The 25,482-nt window shown below is 40.9% G+C and overlaps 3 protein-coding genes across 4 annotated transcripts in view; 1 reads left to right on the top strand and 2 right to left on the bottom strand.

Annotated features, from left to right (window-relative positions):
• LOC122742651 (solute carrier family 4 member 1 adaptor protein) overlaps positions 1 to 5,137 on the bottom strand; it is a 32,893-nt gene extending 27,756 nt beyond the window's left edge. For both annotated transcript variants that reach the window (XM_043987042.1, XM_043987040.1), the window contains exons 1-3: positions 4,448 to 5,137; positions 4,057 to 4,252; positions 1,921 to 2,043 (exon numbers count right to left, since the gene is read on the bottom strand). In XM_043987042.1, the coding sequence (XP_043842977.1) occupies positions 1,921 to 2,043; positions 4,057 to 4,252; positions 4,448 to 5,137 (1,009 nt within the window). The remainder of the gene's footprint in view (positions 1 to 1,920; positions 2,044 to 4,056; positions 4,253 to 4,447) is intronic.
• On the top strand, positions 5,138 to 16,498 carry SUPT7L (SPT7 like, STAGA complex subunit gamma). Its single transcript, XM_043987043.1, has 5 exons — positions 5,138 to 5,570; positions 9,494 to 10,116; positions 11,958 to 12,282; positions 13,293 to 13,530; positions 14,936 to 16,498. The coding sequence occupies exons 2-5, from the start codon at positions 9,704 to 9,706 to the stop codon at positions 15,196 to 15,198; spliced, it is 1,239 nt and encodes a 412-aa protein (XP_043842978.1). The 5' UTR covers positions 5,138 to 5,570; positions 9,494 to 9,703; the 3' UTR covers positions 15,199 to 16,498.
• A 4,789-nt stretch (positions 16,499 to 21,287) lies between these two features.
• The window catches only part of GPN1 (GPN-loop GTPase 1), a 26,206-nt gene continuing 22,011 nt past the window's right edge, over positions 21,288 to 25,482 (bottom strand). Inside the window, exons 12-14 of the mRNA XM_043983379.1 lie at positions 23,910 to 24,000; positions 22,628 to 22,738; positions 21,288 to 21,935 (exon numbers count right to left, since the gene is read on the bottom strand). Coding sequence (XP_043839314.1) covers positions 21,838 to 21,935; positions 22,628 to 22,738; positions 23,910 to 24,000 — 300 coding nt within the window. The 3' untranslated portion in view covers positions 21,288 to 21,837. The remainder of the gene's footprint in view (positions 21,936 to 22,627; positions 22,739 to 23,909; positions 24,001 to 25,482) is intronic.

Raw genomic sequence — 25,482 nt, 5'->3', positions numbered from 1 at the left:
ATCAAAAAGAATGTCAAGGCTCTTACTCCTCCACTAAATTCTTATTGTTTTGCTTCCTAAAGTTATAGAGGTGACTAAGTTTTCAAAATCTATACCAGAGGAATATAAGTTGTAGCAGATGGTTTAGAGTATGGGCTTGGCAACAGCTACATGGCTGTCATTTGTTAAAAAAAAACATAGCTAAGTTCTTCAAGTCTCACTCTAGCAACATCACAAATGAAATTCATTTGGGCCATGGGAATTAGTGAAAATGCTCTACTAAGGCATGAGAAGTTGAGTGGATGGGTCACTGATGTAAATCTTTTGGAATACTAAAAAAACGTATTCACCATATCACCCTTTTTGACTGCAAGCCTTTTGAGGGCAGGGTTTTCATCTTATCTAAACTTTGTATGTTCCCCAGTACTTAGCAAAATACTAGGCAAACAGTAGGCACTTAAATGTTTACTGAAATTAGTTACTGGCAAACCCAGAAGGAGCAAACAGAATCCATCCACCTGTGGCCTAGCACAATTGTTGGATGTTTCGGAAACCTTTCCATAACATTTTCAGGTGTCATCATAGACATATTACAAAATTTGGCCTTGATCCAGAAGTGGTAAGAAGTGTTATTTGTATATCTGCCTCAACTCTGTATTATATGGGTATAAATCCTCCAAAAGGGGGGGGAATGTAATATTATATATATATATATATATATATATATATATATATATATATATATATATATATATATATATATATATATCAAGTTTGAGTATGAGTTATATTGTGAAGAATTCTCAGTTTAATTTGATCATTGACAATGCTATACTAAGAATTAGTGAAAATCCAACAGTTCAATAGCTAAAGAAATGAGTCCAGAGACAACCAGAATCCAGACCAGAGTCCAGTTTTTCCAAATGACATCCCACCACTCCAAGAAGACAAGATCTCAAAGACTTTAAATGAACAGTTTTGTTTTGTTGTTTTTCTTTTTCCCTTCTGTTATTATATACACCATTTGTAATATGTATTCTCTGCAGAGGCCCTCCCTCTGTAGGCCAGTGTCAAAGCGCCAGTTCATGAGGGACCACCCTGCTGGACAAAATTTCCTCCTTTTCCCTATATTGTTATTTACATATTGTTTGTTAGCATAGGGTGTGTTTCATCAAGGAACACCCTGTTCCTAGAAGAAACAAAGGGGGGGATGTATTAAGATAATGGAATGTGATAGATGAGATTTAGCAGATACTCAGGGGCCAACCTGGATACTTGGTTTAAACTGATTGAATTGGATAAGGTGATTGCTGACTGGATTATTGGCTTACTTCCATTTTACTGGATTGTAAGCACATCTGGCTGGTACTTAAGGGTACTTAGGAAAGTGATTATTCTCAGAAGCTAAGAACTTTGAACTTTACATTGAGACCACCTTCGGGTCCAGTGAACCAATGAATTTGAATGACACTAGCCAATCAGCTTGAAGAACCTCCCATTTCTGGGAGGGGAACAAGAAGGAGGAAGTGGACGCTGGCAAGAGAGCTCGGCCTCTTTCGCTGTGGGACATCGGCATGGTGGCAGAGAACTTGAGAAATGGGAGATTAGGAAGGTTAGGATTGCCAGGTTATAGGAAATCTGTTCTCAATCTTTCTCTTTCTTTTACTATCTTTCAATAACCCCTTAAAAAACCTAAATTCGTTTATCAGTGATTTTAGTCGGTTTCCCCAAAAAACTGGGGGGGGACAGATCAGAACCCACATTTAGAATTTTAAATTAACTCAAGAATCAGGTAAAAGCTGAACTATTAAGCAGAATCTGAGCAGTTATACAGCATATACAGGCAAAGTAGATTTTTATGGCATTTTAAAGTATGGCATTAAATCCGAATATATGTTATAGAACATGTACAACTTTTATCATCAAAAGCTCTTCACAGACCTTCTCTTTCAAAAAAACCTTGCAGGGTCTTTTTGGGATCCTTTATATAAAATGCCTCTCGCTCCTGCTGAAACTCTATGACAATAGGGTTCTCTTCAACTTCATCTTCAATGGCATCTTCTCCTGCAGAAGGGGGATTAGGGGTAGAAGAAATCAAAGAAAATGTCAAACATTATTTAAGCAGGGAAAAAAAAGGAAAATCTCACCAAAATAGTATTAACTACCTTATTTCAATAAAAAAGAGAGTTAGGCTATACAAAATTGAGATAATAAACAATACTTCTCACCATAAATCCCAAATGGGTTCTATTCATCAATATCTTATCAAAACCAGGAAGAAAATGGGACAAGGGACTGGCCAGAGAAGTAGTTTTAGGTGCTGTAAAGAAACACACCCATTCGGAAAAAAACCCAAACAAACCCCCACCCACTCACCAATTCGATTTCAGGAAAAAGTCTAAATTTTTAAATTTAGCAACCTCAGGTCTATCTTGATAACTTCCTTAAAATAAGAGTTTACTGGAGTAGATTCCAGTTTAGACTCCAAAACAAACTTTTAATGTTCTCTCAAAGTTCCCCCCTGCTTGGAATGCCCTCAACTCCTGCAACACATTATCTATATTTATTTGGCATTTCTAGGACAACTTATATTGCTATTATGCATTTTATGTATATACATACTTTATATCCCCAGTGCCTAGCAGAGTGCCATGACAATGTAGGTACTGAGTAGTTCCTTGTTGATGCTATACTGAGATGAAGATTAAATAACTTCTCTAGGCCTCAAGTTCCCCATCTGTAAGATGATGGGTTTGGCCTAACTGACTTTCAAGGTCTCTTCCAGGTCTATGATTTCATGAAATATGCTGTCTTCTTCTCCAAAATCTGAATGTACAGACCTCTATATAAATATGCAAATGCAAAGGAAAATTTTAGTATCTTAATTGGGTCCCTTTATGTACATATTCAATGATGACAAGCAGGGAAAAAAAAAATCAGTACGGGAACCCTAAATTGGTAGAATCTAAACTGAAGGAGAGCCCTCTCATATTGCAGATGAGGATACTGAGGATGAGAGAAGTAGCAGGGCCAAACTTTAAGCCTAAGTCTTCTAACTCCCAACTTTTGTGTTCTTCCACAAAAATATACTTCTTTCTTCTCCATGTCCTTAAACTGACCGGACTAGGACAAAGGAGGAGAACATATGGGACTTTTTAGATAATGTGCTATTTAATTTGTAGTCATAAAATCTTTCTTTTGACAATTTCCTGATCCTTTATTGTACCACATATAAGAACATTCTCCTGAGAAGGTGATCATTTGGACCTGAAATCCTGAATTTAAATAACTGCATTGGGGCAGCTAGGTGTCGCAGTGGATAAAGCACTGGCCCTGGATTCAGGAGGACCTGAGTTCAAATCCTGCCTCAGATCCTTGACACTCACTAGCTGTGTGACCCTGGGCAAGTCATTTAAACCTTTATTGCTCTGCCCCCCCCCCTAAAAAAAAACCCAAACTGCATTAAGTGCCTTCCTATATCCTAGGGGAGGGTTTTTTAAGATCACTTAGTCCAACCCTCTCATTTTAAAAATGAAGAAATTGAGGCCCAAAGGATTAAATGACTAGCTAGAGGAATATGTTCAATCAATATACTTTTGGCAGTAATGATAATGTGAATTCTCTCTCTCCTTTTTTTTTGGCAGGGGCACTGGGGGTTAAGTGACTTGCCCAGGGTCACACAGCTAGTAAGTGTCAAGTGTCTGAGGCTGGATTTGAACTCAGGTACTCCTGAATCCAGGGCTAGTGCTTTATCCACTGTGCCACCTAACTACCCCTGATAATGTGAATTCTCAAGAAAAGTTTTATTCATGGCAGCGTTATAATAGAGTCAAAACTCTTATCATACTCCTGGATCTGTTGATAGCTGTGTGAACTCAAGAAAGTAATTTCAACTCTGGATCTCGGTTTTCTTGTTTTGACTGTGGGGATAACAATAGTCATTCCTCTAAATTCCATAGGGCTCTTATGAGGACCAAATGGATATTAAGTCCCTTTCAAACAAGACAAATATAAGATACAATTAATAGCATGCTAAAAACATTCTGACTTCCTCTCTTAATAGCTTTCATTTCTTACCCATTCCCCATGTACACCCCATTTCAACATCCTGACTACTAGTATTTCTCTTCTCTTCTTTGGCATCTGTCTCCTCTTCCTCATCTGAGTCTTCACCCAACATCTTCTTCTCTAATTTCATCTGCTGCTGCTTTCGCAAAGCCTTCAACTGAGTTACCGTTAGCTCGGATTCTGCCTCCTTATCATCTTCTGGTCCCTGTTGAGTCAAGTAAAACAATCCTTTTAGGATGGAGCAGCAAAAGCCATAAGGAAGTCTTATCTAGGAACCGGAAGGCATAACCCTCAACTTTGGCAAAGGCTGACCGGACCGCTGTCCAAACATAAACTGATAACCCAATGGGGGGGGGGGGCGGGGCTCCCGGAGGTCTCCATTCTTGGGATGTCTCTTTACCTGCAGGATAAAGAGCCGGGTGCTTCCTCCGAATCGGAGAACGTGGCCCACGTGGACGCGACAGTAGGTGCGAGGCGGGACGCGGACCTTGTTCAGGAAGGTGCCGTGGGTGCTCCCCAGGTCGTATAGGTAGAAGCCGGGCTCGTGGGGATCGTCCTCCCCCTCCGGGCCCCGCACTCGGTGCTGCAGCACGGCGTGAAAGCGGGACACTGAAGGGTGCTCCAGGGTCACGTCGCAGCTAGGCAGGCGCCCGAACACGCAGCGGCTCCGGCCCTCCAGGCTGCGGTTGCCCAGGATGGTCCCGCCCTTTAGCGTCTCCAGGCTGTAGAGAGCGTCGGGGGGGCCGCCCCATGACGGCTCCTGATACTGGGGAGCCGGAGCCGGGCTTACGGCCGGAGGAGCCCCCGCCCTTGCTCTAGACGGCCGCGGCTTCTCCTCGACGGGGGCCCCGGGTCCAGGCTCCTCCAAGACGTTTCGCCGACGAGCCGGCCGAACTCCCTGCTCTCCAGAACCGTCGGCCAGCGGCGGCTCCTTCTCCCCCTTCTCTTGCTCCTCCTCCCGCTCCCGAGGAGTGAGGCTGGGTGTACGGTCCCGCGGCGCCAAGGGTAGTGGCAGGACCGGCTTTTTGAAATCATCCTCGGGAGGCTCGGAGCTGGATCCCAGCTCTGCCTCTGAGGAGAGCGCCGCCATCTTCGTGGAGTCTGATGTCTAACAGTGTCCGCCGGAAACAGGACTCTGAGAGCCCCAAGTTCCCTCCTTCAACTTCAAGCCCTCCCTGGGGAGGGAAGGCTCCGGAGATGTCCAACTTCAATAATTTCACTCAACCCCTGTAGTCTCACCGACTGGGCCGAATTAAAACTCGAAAACTATCGAATAAAAAAGTCATCTTGAAAAGGGAGGGCGTTTTTACAGGTTGCAATGCTTAGTGATGACTTCCGGTGGCCGCCTCGGACTTGAAGAGAGGAGCTTCCGTTAGCAACCAATTTCAGGGGTCTTAGCACTCTCGCTCCCTCCACCACTGTCCCCCGCAGCATTTCGACCAGAAGACGGCTCCAGGGACTTCAGTACCCTGCTGAGGCCCGGCTTAGACGTCGCTCCCTCCCAGCTACTCCCCTAGAAGCCGGTAAATATCCTTCCCACCGACCCCTCTCCATCTCTTTCAGCCCAGGGGCGGATCCTTTAGCGCCTAAGATCTTTAGAGCTCGGACACAGCTGGGAGGGACCCACGGGGTCATCTAAGGTCAACCCCTGGTTTTACAGAGGAGGAAACTGAGATCCAGAGAGTTTAAGGAGTCATAAGAAGTGAGGGATAGTCAGGTTTCAAAGCCAGGATTTCTGACTCTAGCAGGCTTTCCACTGCACCACGCTACCTCACATCAGTGTGATGTGGGAAGCAAAAAAAGGGTTAATAGAAAAATATAAGACCCAAGCTCTAGTACAGATATTAGCTCTAAAAGGGAGTCAGATCCCAGTTAATGGATAACTTATGTTAGGTTCTCATACCCATAGTGATCAACATCCATAATGGCCCAGAACGGGTCAGGTCAAAATAACAATAAAGGAAAAAGACAACCTATAGAAATTCTAATGAAAAATGATTATATTTTGAAACTAGCTATGGGAATCAGAAAGAGACATGCGCAGAAAAGGCCAAATTTGTCCCCAGATTTACCTTATGACATGTAAACCCCCAAAACACCTCCACTGAAAAAGGTACCCACCTTAGGGGTTGGCTTAGGACCCCCAGGAACTCCAAATTAGGATAAGCCCTCCCCTGTACCTCCCCAAGATGGAGATTATTATAATGAGACAGATAATCAATTTATCTATACTATAAATATAACCGTCTTTTCTTTCACTATTCAAGAGATACCTTTACACTATTCTGGTTCTCTCCCTGTGGTCACCCACAGCATTGCAATAAAATTTGGGAAACTGAGTCACTGAGTCTTGTAATTCTTTTGGGATGACTCACAACCAATTGGACCCCAAATTCCATTGCACATCAAGTGCACGCCTCTAGGTTTTACAGATGAGGAAACTAAAGCAAGTGACTTCCTTGGGATCACACAAATAATAACTGTCCCAGCTGGAACTGAACCCTGGTCTTCAGCTTTTAGATGTAGTTATTTTTACCACCATGCTCTGTCCCTGTTGCCAGGCACCCTTCAACTTGATTTCTGAGCCAGTGTGTCCCTTCCCCTGACAAAGGCACAGAGTTGTAAGGGACCTTGGAGGCCATCTACTTCATCCTCTACATGAAAAGGAATTCCCTCAACAACATTCCCTATAAATCATCATCCAATCTTTACTCAGAGAGCACCCCTGAGGAGGAACCCAAAGCTTCCTTAGGAGAAAGCCCATTCAGCTTTGGGATATTCTAATTACTAGAAAGTTTTTTTCCTTATTTAAGCCTAAAATTTCCTCTTTCGAAAAGGAAAAAGTCAACTGTTTCTTCTGTGTGATAGCCCTTCAAAGACAGCAGTCAAATCCCTTGGCAATTTTTCTCTTCTCCAGGTTAAATATGCCCAGCTCCTTAAGTAGATTCTCATATAGTAGGACATCTAGATCATTTACAATGTGGCATAGAGTTCTGAACCAGGAGTTAGAAAAAAACCTGGGCTCAGATCTCACCACTGATTTTTAGTAGTTTTGTGAGCATGGACAATTCCCTTAACCTCTCCGGGTCTCTGTAATATGTATGCAATATGTAATCTGGAATCTGGAAATAGTAATAAGTTTAGAACCCACCTCACAGGATTCTTGTGAGACTTTAATAATATAGCACAGGTAAAATACTTTGCAAACTTCAAAATGTTACATAGGCGTCAGTTTTTTTATTCCCTGACTTTCAATGGTATGTTTTTTGAAATAATTACTATTACTATGTATCAGTTTTGGGTAAACATATTTTAACTTATTAATATTATATACCAGTAAAAAATTTACCATGAGTCTCCCTAACTTTTCATGGTCCCAGGCCAAGTGGTAGAAAAAGCAGGGAGAGAGCTTCAGCATGGCAGTTAGCAAGAGCAGGATAAAAGCTCCAAAAGACCCATGCTGAGTCCCAGAGAGACAGCATGTGGTCTCACCACCTAAGAAGACTTAGAGAGTTTAGAAGACATACAAAACCTACCCTGTACTAAGAGGGAGAGCTAAGAGAGCCTGTGGTGTCTACCAAGGCTTTTGATTCTCTTTTGATAAAGGCAGGTCATTATACATTGATCAAAGCTAATTGGTTAGTATCATTCAGTTCCACTGGTTGACATGATTTGAGGATGCTCTAAATTAAAATGAACTCTACTAATTACATCTGGGAAAAGAATGCAAAAGATCCCCAGTAAAGTTGCTCCAGACCAAGTCCATTAGTTCATTATCTCCATGTAGTTTGATGCCATCAGTCCTTCACTGAGGTAGCCAAAAGAGTCTCTCTCCATTTTTTTTTGTTCCCTTGGGTTTGTCCCAAATAAGATTTGCTAAAGTTTCTCAAGAACTTAGGGGCAGCTAGGTTAAAATAAAACACCAGCCCTGGATTCAGGAGGAACTAAGTTCAAATCCGGCCTCAGACACTTGACACTTACTAGATGTGTGACCCTGGGCAAGTCACTTAACTCTCATTGCCCTGCCCCCCCCCCAAAAAAAAAGTTTCTCAAGAACTGGACTTTCTGGAGTTGGCTGGGGGGAGAGGGAGGAGAAAGAAAGCACTGAGAAACTGATCCCTGGGTCCCCCACAATGACCAAGGTGTCATCAGGGAAATGTATAATCAAGAAAGAAGATGAACTGGTCATGTGGCAGGAGCAAGGGATAACCAATGGAAGACCCATTTATTTGCTCCACTGGTATATTTTCAGATGTCCCAAGAAATAAGGGAAGGCACCAAACATATTAGGTAGAAGCCCTGTTACAAACTTACAGGAAGATGTACAAAGGAGTCTGATAGAATGGGCAAGCAAGAATGGATTGCAGTCTGAATATATCAATATGTATCCAGAACTGGATATAATACTTTAGTTGTTCTCTGACCAGGCCTCAGTATAGCCAGACTGTTATCTCTCTACTCATAGAAACTATACCTCTCTTAATTCATTCTAGGATCATGTTCATTTTATTGGATGCTACATCACACTGTTGACTCTTGTAGAGTTTACAGTCCTCGAAACCCCACAAATCTTTTTTAGATGATGAACTTTCTCATCATTCTTGTTCAGACAGAGCTACAGATGGAAATTGGATTGAGCTAAGTCCCAGTTCTACCCCTATAAAGGAAATCTTGGTTGGAATTTAGGACTCCACCTTCCAGCCCTCTAGTCAAAGGGGAGAAGAGGCTAAGGGATTAAAAGACTAAATTAAATAGCAAGATGAGATGTCTGGTAATCAGTTTGTTCTAGGAGGGGAGTAGGAAGGCATTCACTACCTTTCTGAGGCACTCCATTACATTTTAGGGTAACTAATTTTTAAGTAAGTTTTTCCTTACATCAAGTCTACACCTGCCTCTTAGTGGTGTCCACCCATTGGTCTTAATTTTGCATCTAGGGAGATGCAAATTCTGGATACAATGTATTTTGTTTGTTTGTTTTTCAGGACAATGAGGTTTAAGTGACTTGCCCAGGGTCACACAGCTAGTAAGTGTCAAGTGTTTGAGGTTGGATTTGAACTGGGTCCTTCTGAATCCAGGGCCAGTGCTTTATCCACTGTGCCATCTAGCTGCCCCCTGGATACAATGTATTTCATCATAGTGTTGTCATCATAACTGATTGCTTTAAAATCTGCAAATATTTTTACATACAGAATCTCATTTGAGTCTCACAACCACCCTGTGAGGGAGATAGGTACTACAGGGACAGTTATTATAGGCATTTCCCAGCAGAGGAAACAGACTCAGAAAGGAAGCTGTTACCCTTAACCAGTAAGTATCAGAAGCAGGATGTGAACCCAGGTTTTCTTGACTTCTTAATGAAGTCTAAAATTGCATTAACTTTGATGACTGCCATGTGTAAGCTATCAGTTTGCTTGATTGTAATTATAAACATCTTTTTTTCTTTCAGATCAGAAATCATGGTTCAATGAGAACTATGCTGATCCTTCTACAGTACTGCTGGTTCAGACATTTTTCTAGGTAGTCTTGGCCTCGCATCCTCTGAGAAGGATGATGTAAGGAGGCGACTGGACCAAACTACTTCTTATTTTGGAAACCTGTCTTGTGGATTGGGAATTATTGCTTTTATCAGACTTAATTTAACAACCCATTCTTCAAAATGTTGAGATACTGGGGAGAAATCCCAATATCATCCAGCCAAGCTAACAGAAGCTCCTTTGATTTGCTCCCACGGGAGTTCCGTCTGGTGGAAGTCCAAGATCCACTCCTGCACCAACCCTCTGCCAATAAGCCACGGCCAACCACCATGCTGGACATCCCATCTGAGCCTTGCAGCCTTACCACCCACACGATCCAACTTATTCAGCACAACCGGCGCCTACGAAGCCTCATTGCTACAGCTCAGGCCCAGATGCAACAGCAGGCAGAGGGCATCAAAACTGAAGAGAGTGAACCACTTCCATCCTGTCCAGCTTCACCCCCCCTCCCTGATGACCTACTTTCTTTGGATAACAAGACTGGTAAAATGCCATTCCAAATCAGACATAGTGACCCAGAGAGTGACTTTTACCGGTAAGGCAGGGATCTAACATAAAATATCTGGTTAAATGAACATGCACAATGAGTTGATCCAATCTATTTTTGTTTTTTTTGCACAGGAAAATGAGGGTTAAGTGACTTGCCCAGGGTCACACAGCTAGTAAGTGTCAAGTGTCTGAGGCTGGATTTGAACTCAGGTCCTCCTGAATCCAGGCCTGGTGTTATATCCACTGAGCCACCCAGCTGCCCTAATACAATCTATTTTAAGTGCTTTAGTGGCTCTTAGTTAACTGTGTGAAGTGCAGTCATTGCTCCAGAACAGGCAAGCAATTACTTTGCTAGTCTTAGTATTGAGTGACTCACATCAAGTGAGTAGTAGAGAGAACCTATTATTTTACTCCTCCGTCCACGTTCCATGAGGAGAGAGATGTGGTAAATTTGAAATGTAAGTTAGCAAGCTTTTTATAAAAATTAGGTTTAGAAGATCCTTACTTCCCAAGGATGAAGATGTCATCAATAAAATTAGAAAAGCAGGAGTTTGGCCATAGCCTTCAGGTTTGGGGGGCTTTTTTTTTACACATTTTCTTTAATTCTTCATCATGTAGCCATACATCATATTGGATGTTAAGCATATCTTTGATACCAAATTTTTCAATGTATCCAGTGGTTTTCTTTAAACATTTTTTTCAAATTAACAAAAACAATTTTTTTTTCTTCCTCTATCTTCTCTACCCCATTAGCAAGGGCATTGTTGGGGGCAGCTAGGTGGTGCAGTGGATAAAGCACCAGCCCTGGATTCAGGAGTTCCTGAGTTCAAATCCGGCCTCGGACACTTGACACTTACTAGCTGTGTGACCTTGGGCAAGTCACTTAAGCCCCATTGCCCCACAAAAACAAACAAAAAAACAAAAGCAAGTGCATTGTGATGGGTGGGAAGACACACTTGCAACAGATATGCATAGTCACAAAAATTGTTTTTATTTGCTTTTCTTTAATTATTAGTGATTTGGAACATATTTCATATGGCTATTATTAGCTGATGTTCCTTTCTTTTTTTTAATCATAAAAGTATTTTCTAGTTATATGTAGAGATAGTTTTCAACATTTGTTTTTATAAGATTTCTAGTTCCAAATTTTTCTCCTTCCTTCCCCACCTTCTCCAAGACAGCAAGATATAGGTTATATATGTACAATCACGTTAAACATATTTCTGCATTAGTCATGCTGTGAAAGAAGAATCAGAAAAGGGAAAAACTTCAAGAAAAACAAAAAACAGTAGAAATAGTATGGTTCAGTCTGCATCTAGATTCCACAGTGATGTTCCTTCCAAAATGGCCAGTCCATATCTTTTGACTGTCTGTTAGGGAATTTGTCTTATCTATGTTAACCTCAATACTTTGCCTGACTGTATCAGAGAAGCACATGGCAAAGGAGTGAATATTTCCCCAATATGCATCTACTTATAACTGTTTTGTACTGTCCACAAGCTTAAGGAGCTGCTCTCCTTAAAATTATTTTTGTTTATAGTTATTATATAAGCTATTTGCAGAACTAGGTGGAAATATGCTATTACTGTATGTAAAGTTCTCAAGAGGTAACTGAATATATGGTAGATAGTAATATCCATGGATTAGTGCATTGAAACACAGGGCTTGAAACTGGCTAAAAGAAAACTAAGTTTGTCAAGTTCTAAGATGTGATCATGAGGTCCTGGGATATGCTCAGGCAGTATGAGAAAGAACCCAAAACTAACCTGACCTAAATTTCCCTACAACAATGGAAATTGGTTTTCTTAAAATTGGAAAAACCTATCCTAGTGATAGGTTTCTCCCACAGTGTGAGCCCTCATAAAGCTGCCCTATCTCTACTTTCAGGGGAAAGGGGGAACCTGTGACTGAACTGAGTTGGAACTCCTGTCGTCAGCTGCTCTACCAGTCAGTAGCCACAATCCTGGCTCATGCAGGATTTGAATGTGCTAATGAAAGTGTCCTGGAGACTCTAACAGATGTGGCCCACGAGTATTGCCTTAAATTCACCAAGCTGCTACGCTTTGCTGTGGACCGGGAGGCCCAGTTGGGGCAGACTCCCTTTCCTGATGTTATGGAGCAGGTATTCCACGAGGTGGGCATTGGCAGTGTGCTGTCCCTGCAGAAGTTTTGGCAGCACCGCATCAAGGACTATCACAGTTATATTTTACAGGTGAGGGGGCCATGTGAAGAAGTAAACAAAGGAAATTGAATCAGGGGTTTTCGGGTTCCCTCATCCCTTGAACTAGAGGGGAAAGTTAAGATTGTAGGAAAAGGGAAGAATCTTCATTTTCCTGAGCCCCATCTCTCTGCTGCTCAAACCTCATTCCCTGTTTTCAGTGGATGGCCCATAGCCCATCCATTAGTAAGATTCTCTATAGATTGAAACCAGATGACCAGGATTTAACAGATCTGTTAAAAAGAGGTAAGGACTGAGAGCTGGTAAAAATATTCAGGGTATTGAACTCTAGACTAGAAATTTAATCATCTAATCTTCTCTTGTGGCCTTAAACAGATCTCCTGGCCATTGCTTCAGTTTCCCCAAGGCAGATAAAGCATTTCTTTTTCTTTCTTTTTTCTTCTTTTTTTTTTTGTTTGTTTTTGTTTTTGTTTTGCTGGGCAGTGAGGGTTAAGTGACTTGCCCAAGGTCACACAGCTAGTAAATGTCAAGTGTCTAAGACTGGATTTGAACTTAGTTTCCTCCTGAATCCAGAACCGGTACTTTATCCACTGTACCATCTAGCTGCTCCTGGATAAAGCATTTCTAATACATAAGAAGAAAGTTTTCCTTAAGTAACTTAGGTCTGCATATAGTATATATACAGTTATACCCAAGAAGCACATTGCGGTACACATGTTGCTATATATTAGCTTCTATAGCTAAAAATAGAACCTTTTTTGCTGTCCCTCCTATTTTCCATCAGTATCTTTCTACACATTTTTCTCATATACACATGCCCTTTCTGTATCATAAACAAGCGTTTTCACATCTGTCATGCCTTTCTCTCATTCATTTGCTAAACAAAACTCCTTCATCTTTGAACTTATTTTAAACTTCTCTGTCATTCATACTCTTCCCTCTCCAACCCCCTTACCCCCCTTTATTTTCCCAGGGGAAGAAAGATGAAGATCAACTTGCCTTCACCATTCTCTTGGAAAACTTTGTCTCTTGCCTGCTGACAGGTTAGCAAGCAGCTCTCTGAGGAGTATGAGAAGATTGTAAATCCTGAGAAGGCCACAGAAGATACGAAACCTATGAAGATCAAAGAGGAGCTTGTCAGTGATATCACCTTCCCTGTCAGTGAGGAGTTGGAAGGAGACCTGGCATCTGGTGACCAGTCTCTGCCTGTAGGAGTGCTTGGAGCTCAGAATGAACGGTTCTCATCCAACCTGGAGGTTGAAGCTTCCCCACAGGCTTCAGGTAGGAAAAATCATCTTATTCTGTGATACTGACTCATTCATTTAGCTCCCCTTACTGATTTTGCATCCTTCCATATGAAATCAAGCTCTTAGGAAATGATAGGTGAGCTGGAGGTAAAAGAATGAAAGAGGAGAGGAAAGGAAAGGAAGAATGAAAAGCCTAGAATTTAAAAATACCATGTCACAAGACATCTTATTTGAACTTGGATTCTGAAGGTACCTGCTGTTGCCTTTCCCTGTTCTTTGGAAAAATAGATTAGGCTGGAGGAGGCATTCTCCAAAGTAGCTCTCAATTATGGCATGATTAAAAGAAAGCTGCTGAGTGAGTCAGTTACCTTCTCTTCCCAAAGATTGGGAAATGTACAGTTATACATTTTGCAAATATAAAATACCATTTGGATCTTCATCATTTTTTGCCCAACTAAGCAAATCAACACTAGGACCACACAGCCTCCTCCGAAATCTAATTCTGATCCCTTATAGTGTGAAGGAGATCCTGTCCTCTTCATGGCTTTGCTAGTAGGACCTAAAATTCAGCAGGTCCTCCCAAGCTGGAAAGGCTTCAAGTACAGATACATCCAGTATCATAACTCTGTATTGTTATCTAGACACCAGCCTAGCTATGTTCAAGGAGCAGCATCACTGGAAGGCTGCAGGGTATTGAAATTTTTGGTCATACCAACTCTCAAAGATGATGTATTTAGTTATAACTAAATTGGAGGCAGCATTGGTGGAAATAATACCCACATCAATAACATAAATCCTTGGGGGGTTTAGTGGTAATAGTGGTAGATCTGACTTTAAAAAAATGTTTTTAAACTGTCAGGGAAAGAACCTAAAAAATCAGAAGGATAAATTGGAGATCATGACTAAATAAAAGAAAAGAGTCTGAGAGGAATTGCTGAAGACTCATAGAGATAAGTCTGCCATTCATAGACATAAGATTCCCCTCCCTGGATCAGGCCTGGCCAAAAACTATTTGGCCAAATAAGGAGAGTGACAATCTTGACTTCTTTCTACCTGGAACTGGGCCTGGGAGCTAGAACAAAAGGCTAGAAGACAGGTGCCTTGTAAAGGAGAAAACCAAAGGAAGTATCTCCATGAACCCTTGAACTGGGCAGGAAAACTTCCATCCTTTTTAATCCCCTTAAAGAGCAATGGGAAAGCAAGGGTATGTTCAGTGTTAATTTACCTTTGTAAGTGGACTAAAGAAGGGCAACTGTCGTGCTTTTTCCTAGAGATAGCTTGGACTGTTTGTCTGACCTAATCTTATATTTCTTATTCTCTTTATATTCTTCATTTGTATCAGTTTTCAGATTCCTTCTCAGTATATAATCTTCACTAACCTTCATGCATTTGGTTTTTTATTGGTGTTTGACTGCTGGGCTGTTGGAATCTGTTTCTAGGTGCTGAGGTAAATGCTTCTCCTCTCTGGAATTTGGCCCCAGTGAAAATAGAGTCACAGGAGAGTGAAGAAGGCACTGTCTCTGGGCATGGTGTGCTGGGCAGTGATGTCTTTGAAGAGCCCATGTCAGGCATCAGTGAGGCTGGGATACCACAGAGTCCCAATGGCTCAGAGAGCAGCTATGGATCCCACTCCCCTGACAGCCTCATGGGATCCTCTCCTGTCTTCAACCAGCGTTGCAAAAAGAGGATGAGGAAAATATAAAGGAAAAGGTAGAACTTTTTATTCCAATCCAATAAGGTGCCAACTGTACAGGAACTTGTTCCCATGAACAGTGAATGGATACCGAGGGGTCCAAAGGCCCCAGAGCCATTCCCAGGATCTCCAGAAGTGGGTTTGGCTGACAGTGGTTTTTCCCCCTTTATGTCGGCACAGTTTTGCATGAACAAAAACTAAAACAGAAACCACAATGGTGATCATGAGACTAGAATTCTGTTTTGGCTTTACTGACTTTGCAATGGGATCAAGTTACTTTACTGCTAAATCTGGTTCCTTTTCTACCATGAAAAACACACATCCATGCTATGACCTGTCTCACTGAGAGAGGGTTATGGAGATAATTATGGTGATTAATCAGATATTTGTTAAAGCTATTACTTAATAACTATGCTTAGATTTAGGTCCTGTGTGTATAGAGGGATTTTGTATATATGTATTTTATTTAGCTTCCTTTATTAACAGATGGAAGTTACTGTGAATCAAATATTGGTGCCTAAAAGCAAATAGCCAACACAAATAAATGGCTTCTTCCACTAACTAATGTCTGCAGTGCTGCTCATGAAATCTTTTTACAGCTAGAGACCTGTGGTGATACAGATCGAAGCAGCCCCTCCCAGTCCCCTCCTTTCTCTTCATTGTTTAGCTTTTCTTCTCCCTTCTTCCTTGTCCCCTAACCTCTTGAGTACGTCTTCCATGCTAACTGTTCATTTTTTGCAGTGCATGTTACCTTGTTTTATCTTCTCTTTTCTCCTTTCGTACTTAAATATGTGTGAATGTATTTGGGACAGAGTATAGTTAGGTTAATTAAGTAAAACTGGGAAAAATAAAAGTAAGTTCTCAGGGCTATGGAATGGTCTGCAGATTACTGTTCTCTTGAAGGTCTATCAAGGAATCAAGTTGTGCTATTTCTGCTGTTCCCATATCATTTGAATAAACATTTACTAAGCACCTACTATGTGTAGGACATTGGAAATACAAAGGCAAAACAAAACTCCCCCTCCTCTAGGAGCTTATGTTGTTGTGGGGAGCTAACTTGATCAGGTCTGATCCTGGCCTAATGACCAGACTCTACTGAGAGTCATTTTTTTCTCTTTAGCTTGTTATCCCTACTTAGTTACTTCAGGAAAATCCTCTAACATACTCATGGTAAAATCATGTCTAGGTTTCAAGGTTAACAAGGTCCCCAGCTTGTATGGCACAGTGAAAAAAGTGCTGGGCCTAGAGTCAGGAAGACCCGAGTTCAAATCCAGCCGCAGATGCTTAATAGCTCTGTGACCCTACGATTTGTATCATATAAAATAAATTCCAAATCAGTCATATAAATTTTAAAAACATATACATAATAGAAAGGTTGGAAGAAAATGGAATTCTAGATATATCACAATTATGAAAAAGAAAATTGTTAAAACAAAAAGTTACAGACAAAAGCATATATGTTTGATCGCAGAAAACTGATCTCGTACAACAAAATCAACCACAATTAAAACCAGTGGGGAAAAAATATTGCAAATATTTTTGATAAAAATCAGACATACGAAATCTATAAAGAATTAATGAAAATTTATAAGAATACGTTTCTAAATGGCCAAAAGGTATGTGGATGGGAAGTTTTTATCAGAAATCTAAATTATTAACCACCGCCAGAAAAATTCTTGAAAATTCCTAGTAGTCAAAGAAATATGCATCAACTCTTTTTTTGGACCAGACTTGTAATTTAATTGGAATAGAAAATTCCCCATAAGAAAACTATCCCTAACAATACAGATCAGCACCTTCTTTGCAACTAACAGTCTTAGAGAGTTGTTAGGTCTGTTGAGAGATCATATAGCCAGTGTCAGAGGCAGGCCTTGAACAAAGGTTGTCCTAATGTGAAGGCCAGCTCTCTTTCCATTATGCCATGCTGCCTCTGCTGCACATCTTATATTCATTAAATTAGCAAAAATAGTTATAAATTATCAAATTCAGTGTTCATAGGGCCATGGAGAAAGGCTACACTATTTGAAGTCTGGGGGATGCTGAGGGAAGCACAACCTTTTATATGGCGATATGTGAGCATCAAGACTTCACAAAATCTGAGTTTGGAGGCACCTCAGAGGCCTTCTACTGCAGCTTATATTTGAAATTACATCTCCAACTGAATGTAAACCTCTTACAGTGAGGATTGTCCTTTTTGTCTTTGTATCCCCAATGCCTTGCTTGTACTTAATGTTTGCTGAACTGAATACTGACAAGTGGCCATCCTAACCTTTGTGTGGAGATACACAAAAACAAAGTGAAAGGAAAAAAAAAAAGGTTTAATCTGCAGGTAGAGTTCATTAGTTTTCCCTCTGGAGATGGATACCATTTTCCATGAGTCCTGTGAAACACATTACTTCTTTTTTTAAAATGGTGCTTCAGTCTGTATTCAGACACCATCAGTTCTTTTTCTGGATATGGAGTACATTTTTCATAAGTCCTTCAGAGATGTCTTGGATCATTGTATTGCTGAAAATAAGTCATTCACAACTGATTATCTTACAATATTGCTGTTACTTTGTATACAGTACATTTCACTTTGCATCAGCTCATAAATCTTTCCAGGTTTTTCTAATAGCATCCTGCTCATCATTTCTTATAGCACAATAGTGTTCCATCATAATCTCATCCCACAATTGAAACACATTCTTTTATTTATTTATTCATTCATTCATTCATCTATCTATCTATGTATCTATCTGTGGGGCACTAAGGGTTAAGTAACTTGCCCAGGGTCACACAGCTAGCAAATGTCAAGTATCTGAGGTCAGATTTGAACCCAGGTCCTCCTGAATCCAGGGCCTGTGCCTTATCCACTGCGCCAGCTAGCTGCCCTGAAACACATTACTTCTTAAAGCAGCCCATTTCACTTTGGAGCTGTTATTGCTCATCCATTTCAATCTTGTCTGACACTCTGTGATTCCAACTAAGGTTTTCTTGGCAGAGAGACTGGAGTGGTTTGCCATTTTCTTCTCCAGCTCATTTTACAGATGAGGAAACTAAGGCAAACAGGGTGAAGTGACTTGCCTTGGGTCACAGAGCTAATTGTCCCAGGCTGGATGTGAACTCAGAAAGAAAAATCTTCCTGACTCCAGGCCCAGCGCTCTATCCATTATGCCTCCTAGCTGCCCCAGCTTTAGCTTTAATTTTAGAAACTTTATCCTAACTCCTGATCACTGAAGTACTGAACAGCAGATTTCTCTGTTTTTGAGACTAAATATGAGGACAACAACAAAGGGTGGATTGGCCATTTGTCAGTAAGTAGTTTTCCTTCTCCATTTTGATACTGAATTGGAGCAGACTTGATAGTATTCTTCTACAAATGGCCTTTAAGTGTGTCTATTCCTGTTATCAAAGTGAGGGAAAGCATGCCCCAAATTGACATTTACCAGGAGGAACTGTGCTCAATTGCTTCAGAATTAACTTAAAACTTTCCTTTTTACTGTAGTAAATGCATTTAGTAAATATGCTAAGTGATTTCTTTAGGGCAACACTGGAAAGGGAATGACTGGGACCTCCAAGTGGGTAGTGGGACCACCTGTCATTACAAGAGTTAATGTTTTATGGAAATGTATACCTCTAGAACAGGGCTTCTTAAAATTTTTCTATTTGTGACCCCTTTTCGCTGGAGAAACTTTTATGCAATTCCAAGTTATATAGGCACGTAAAGTAGATATACGTAACTTTTTTTTTTAAGTGAGGCAATTGGGGTTAAGTGACTTGCCCAGGGTCACACAGCTAGTAAGTGTTGAGTGTCTGAGGCCAGATTTGAACTCAGGTACTCCTGATTCCAGGGCCGGTGCTCTATCCACTGCGCCACCTAGCTGCCCCCTATACATAACTTTTTACTGTTGCCAAATTTTTCACAACCTCCGTATTTAGTTACTTGACCCCCTATGAGGTCATGACCCACAGCTTAAGAAGCTTTGCTCTAAAGATACCACAGAACCTGGGATGCTAAGGGGACTTAATCTGGTGCTTTTTTTTGTTCATGCTTAGTTGAGCTGACATGGCTCAATTTTCAAGTGTTACCTGTGACTAACACAGATTGAGCAGTCTCTAGTAGCTGCTCCAAGTCAAGCATCTCATGGAGAAACGTCCTCATGGATCCCAGTGTTCCAGGTAAAACAAGGGAATTGGACAAGATGACCTCGGAAGTCCTTTCCAGCTCTAAGAACTATGATGCTGTGACCCAGTGACCCAGATCCTATTATGGGGGTTCCTATTATACCACATTATTGGCATAGCAAACCTGGAGACCTCCTGAAAGACAAAGTGGAACATCTTGTTAAGAATGTTTATCAACAAGGTAAATGGAAAGTTGTACGAGAATAACTCAAGACCTAGTAGTTTCACTTTCTTCCATAGATTATCCTTACTGTTCCAACTTTCCACTTAAAATTTACTTTTCCTTTCATGGCACCAAAGAGAAGCAGTATTAGCTTTCAGGCTTGTTACCTCTCCACTTATTTTTGGTTCTGGGGGTTTTGTTTTTGCAGGGCAATGAGGGTTAAGTGACTTGCCCAGGGTCACACAGCTAGTAAGTGTCAAGTGTCTGAGACCAGATTTGGACTCAGGTTCTCCTGAATCCAGGGCCAGTGCTTTATCCACTGCGCCACCTAGCTGCCCCACTCTCCACTCATTTCTTAACCCTTCTACAGGGCCATGGCCAGTCATTTTGACCTATGTCTTGCCAACGAACTCCAGTGACTGTGGAAGAGAGAGTGAGGCTGATGACTTTGCATAGCTCTGCCTCACTTAAATCCTATTCACTTGCAAATCAAGGTATCACCCTCCTGATGTCATTGGTCCTCTTGGACAAACAACTCTTCTACCCAATCTTTTCTTTTGACTTCACCAACTGAAACCAGTCTCTCCAAGGTTATCAAAGACCTCTTCATTGCCAAATCCAATAACCTCTTCTGAGTCTTTATCTTTCTTCATCTCATAATTTATTATTATGGTAGATAGAGAGGTGGCCTCAGAATCAGGAACACCTGGGTTAAACTTACCCCTGACATAGATTGACAGTCACTTAATTGGTATCCCAGGCAGATCTTTTACGAATATCCTTCCTCAAGGGTGGTGCTCAAAACTGAACACAATAATTCATATTAAGTAAATGTAAGAAAATTTAAGCCAGGAGAAAGCAATAAGTATTGGAGGCACTCACTTAACCACTAATTTAATTCAGAAGTTATAGAATTGTGATCATATTAAGTCTATGTCAAATGACTAGAAAACTGTGAGGATGTTATAAATACAAAAGTCTCCTATAAAAAAAATCTGTATATACCTTTATCTCATTCTAGATTCTTAGAGGTTGTTACTGATTTGTCATTATTTAACACTACAAATAGAGCTCTGAATTTTCTTTCTATTAGATGAAACTTGCTGTCCTGATTTGCAATATTGTAATGTACCTAGCTGTATAGAGATCACCTGAAGAATCCCTGTTAGTAAGGCTCAAAAACTCAGTATTCCATCACCTCATTTTTGGAAAATATAAGGATTCCAAGCCAGTCAAAAGTGTTCTCTACAATTGTCTAAAACGTTAACAAATGTATTTCAAGTGATCATTAAAACACAGCATAGAGACCAGCTCTGAAATAATGTGTTGAATTCAAAGACTTCATTTGGTCTGACACTATACTGGTAAAGCCTAGTGGTTTGAGCTGGATAAAGAAAAGGTATATACATTGAGCCCTTGTGTTCTATGGATTAGGAAGCAGGACAAATAAATCCTTGCATATGTATATATAAAATAAGTGAGCCCCTAGCTTGGGGGGAGAGGAGGAGATGGAATTTATGCTAGTCCCCAAAAGAACGTGAATCCCGACCCAAAACTTTTATATGGCCTCTATATTACAAATTCTCTAAGTCTCTGAGCAGAAAAGGACCTTTTATTTTTATGTGGTAAATTTCAAGAAGCAATACCTAAGACCAGACTAGATATGTGGCCTCAATTCGTTTTGAATGAGTAGAGAAGTCTATTTTTAGAGAACCTTGAATCCTAAGTAATTTCTCTCTAACTTCAAATTATGACACACACACGCTCATAAAGTTAAATAAATTATTTATCCAACACAAAGCAGAGCATTCCTGTTTTCTTCCAACAGGTTTGAGGTCTTATAAACAACACAGTGCTAGACAAGTTCTAGCACTGACACTGAGGGAGAAGCCACTGACATTCCTGGCTTGTGAAGATTCACCCTCAGCACCATCTGTCACATGGGGAAAGGGACACATACAGTCAAGGGCATAGAAAAGAGAGGGAGAAGTGTTGGCTGCAGAACCAGCCTCCCAGTGGAGATGCAGAAGGTCACCAAGAGTGAGCTCTCAATTTCTACTTGCCAGCAGCAAAGGTACTTGAGTTTAATATGATAAAATGATAAAAAACAAAAAACAAAAAAACCCCTCAGGGCTGCAACAATATGAGCTTCTCTCTTCTGGGTCTGCCTGGTCATTGAATCTCCCTAAAAATGAGAAACACTGATGGCGGCCAAGCCAAAAGGTCTCCTCTTCATGGCCCATTTCTGCCTTCAGGCAGAAATCCTCGACTCAGGATTTCAACTAATCCAAGTACAGTTTCCTAATATCTCTCTCCTCCTAATTATTTGTTGATTCATCGCTTCTGTTCCTGTACCATGTCACTGATTCCTGCATAAAATTCTCAAAAGCTGGTTCTTCGCGGCTTTCTTCTGTAACTGGAAAGGGAAAAAGAAGTAGTGAAAATTACTTCCCAATTAAGCAGGTGGGTGGAAAAAGACATTCTATTCCAATAAAATCTGACTGTTCCCTTTTATTCAACCAGGAAGCTCTCTGAGACCCTCTATGGCCATGTGTAGCCCATAACACTTGAGAAGGGCTTTGCCAGGTAGGTATTGCTGAGGTTTAGGGAGATCAGCTCAGCAATCTAGTACTGGAGGCGTTAGGCAGAAAAGTAGATTTGGTTTACAACTCATAAAACTCCTCCTAACCAAGTTAAATCCTCAAGGGTTTTAAAGCTAAATCATCTTTTAAATCCTGATACTCTTACAGACTACTTCTGTGAATAACTCAGCCATAAACTAAAATGAGTCCCTCAGATCTTTCCATGTGTCTTCCAAATGACATGAGGCTCTCAAATGTCTTGAAGTCTAAACAGAATTATGGGACAATGAAGAACCTATAAATGTTACTTATCCAAGGACAAAAGAAAGCCTCTTGGAAGCAATTTACTATTATTATATCCTTTACCATCTCTCTTCTCCGTGATTACTGATGACATATTTTAGAGAGTAGGAATTTAATTCCAAAATGAGTCTCCTGGGTAGACAACTCCCACTGGAAGCAGCTCTCTACCTCTACGAAGTCATTGCAGTTTGCTCCCTCCCATGCAACTTGCTTTCTCTCTCACCTTTATGGTCAATATCATCTGTATCACTATCTTCTTCATCCTCCTCTTCCTCATCTACTGTGCCTCGGGTTAGAATCAGATCAGAAGGAGTCATTGCAGAAGCTGAATTGTCTGTAAGGAAACATAAATATCATCAACTTGCAGCAAAACAACCCCACTTCCTAAATAATGATTATGAAGCATTCCCTCTCCCCTACAAATAAATCCTTCTATAGAAGGAGACTAGAAACTGAGAGACAAGATTACTGTATCATAAACAGAGTCTGCATTGGGACCTGCCTCAAGAATCAGATCTGCAAAATCCTGATACCCAGAGTGGACGAGGAACTGGGTTTTGGGGGTTTCATGTTGAACTTTGGGACTATCTAAATGAAAAATTGAGATGTGTTTTGATATGAAAAAAGGATGAGGAAATGTCTTTTGAAAAGATAGCAACTATCACCTTTAAGAATTCCTCCTAGGGGCAGCTAGGTGGCGCAGCGGATAGAGCACCAGCCCTGGAGTCAGGCGTGCCTGAGTTCAAATCCAGCCTCAGATGCTTAACACTTACTAGCTGTGTGACCCTGGGCAAGTCACTTAACCCCAATTGCCTCACTATTAAAAAAAAAAAAAAGAATTCCTCCTAAGTATTTCACATATGCTATAATTGCTCAGTAGCTTCCTAAAGAAAAAGAATTAATTTGAGAAACTGGGAGATTCCAAGTGGTAATCTGCCCCATTAGTAAAGGGAGGGGAGGGACTAAAATGCCAGCTGCTTCAGGGATAGAAATGCTTAACAGGAGTAAAATCTTATTAAAATGGACAGAAAGCACTTTAATTGTGAATGAAACTTGGCCCCAAAAGGATTACTTGTTATATCTCATTTAAGTAAATAACCTTCCACCCTCTCTCCCTCCCCAACCTAAGCAATCACTACCTCATCCTAAAATATACCAAGGCCATTTTCAGGATGAGGATCCAGTAGTCATCGATGGAAACTTAAGTTATAATGAATCTATGAAAAGTCAATAAAAGACAAACTTCTGCTCCCACCCACAAAACTAGAAAAGATGATAAAAGCTATTGGTGTGGCAGTTGAAAGTCGAGCATGCTAATTCACGATGTGATGATACTGAGTATTTATCTAAACCATCTGGAAAAGAATCTGGAATTATCTGAGAAAGTCACTAAATTGTTCATAACCTTTGACCCAGAGATCCTTCCACTGGGCTTATACTTTGGTGTATTCCTTCCTAATGAGGGAAAGGGCTGTATTCCCCAACTCCAAAAGACCCTCAGGTACCTGTGGCTGCCCCTGGATCCAAGGCCACAGGCCCCATGTCTTTTCGAAGACGGTCCAATTGCTCTTTTTGCTTCTGGCTCTGTGCATGGGCCTGTAGAAAGGAGAAAAAGAAAATCCCTGAGCTAGGAGGAAGCTACTAGTTTTCCAAAGAAAGGTTAACAGCAATGGAAAGACCCAGAAGGCTGTTTGTACATTAAGGAAAAAAGGGTTTGGATGAAATGGAAAGAGGAAGGAAGGGACCCCAAAAACCAGGGGTTCATAAAGGAAAGTAAGGGCTGCAACTGGAACTAGGTAAAATAGATACAAGGCACAGGCAGGGAAATGAAATTCTTATAAAAAAGAAGTGGCAGAAAGTTCAGTGACAAAGGACCAACCTGGTGATACTAGTTTTAGGTCCAATCCAGAATGGTGCTTTAAGAGCAAGTCATCGGGCAGCTAGGTGGCGCAGTGGATAGAGCACCAGCCCTGGAGTCAGGAGGACCTGAGTTCAAATCCGGCCTCAGACACTTAACACTTACTAGCTGTGTGACCCTGGGCAAGTTACTTAACCCCAATTGCCTCACTTAAAAAAAAAAAAAGGCAAGTCATGTGGGTTAAGGCCAGTGACCAGTATCCCTGTCTGCATATACCATATACTGGACTACACATACTGAGTGATCTTAGCTCTGACAAGGGTTTCTCAAGGTCACACCGAGTGCATTTCCCTGCATTTCAGTTGGTGCTTTCCCTGTTGTAAGAGATTTCTAAGAAAAGAGATTCTACAGCTTACGCCACAACCTTACAGTCAGGAAAGCAAGCTTCAGTGTAGACAAGAAAAAAAAAAAGTTAAATGCTTTAAAAAAGAAAAGCAGGAACTTTCCTAGTTTATTGACAACCCACCTCTGTCCCCAGCTTTATTTCATACTCCCCTACATTCTGCCAAATTGAAATACCTGCAGCTCCCCAAACCTGACATACCCCCCCTCCCCACCTTTGGGCATCCATCTATACAGATCATGTATGCTTGGAATGGATGGAGCCTCTTATTAAAAGAGCAGCTCATACTAATCGTGAATCTGATCTTCACAACAAGGTGCTATTATTATCACCCTTTTACAGATGAGGAAACTAATGCTGAAAGAGGTTAAGTCACTCAGGATTACACAGTAGTTCTACAAGGCAGAATTCAAGCACTCTATCCACTGTTCTACTCTGCCTCTTCAAATATACCTTTTTCAGATGCTTTATTGTCCTTCAAGGCTCAACACAGGAGCTATCTCCTCCATGTAGCCTTCCCCTGAATCCCCAAACTCTCCCTCCTCCAATATTCGTCTCTGTTGTCTTTTACCCCGTCCTCTTTATTTCTACCCCATATAATGTTCTGCTTATATTTACTATTCCCCCAGTAGGATGGAAGGTGTGTGAGGACAGGGGCTATTTCATTTTCATCTTTATAATCCCAAGAGTGTTGTGTCTCTTGCACACTGTAGGTGTTCAGATATTTATTGAATTGAATTTGTTGTTTAAAATGTAATAAAGATATGTGTATATACATATGTGTGTATAGATCTATATCTATCTATATGTATATGCA

Source organism: Dromiciops gliroides, chromosome 2 (genome assembly GCF_019393635.1).
Source record: "Dromiciops gliroides isolate mDroGli1 chromosome 2, mDroGli1.pri, whole genome shotgun sequence".
NCBI lineage: Eukaryota > Metazoa > Chordata > Mammalia > Microbiotheria > Microbiotheriidae > Dromiciops > Dromiciops gliroides.
The sequence above is the reverse complement of the archived record's forward strand: the minus strand, read 5'-3'. Positions and strand labels throughout refer to the sequence as shown.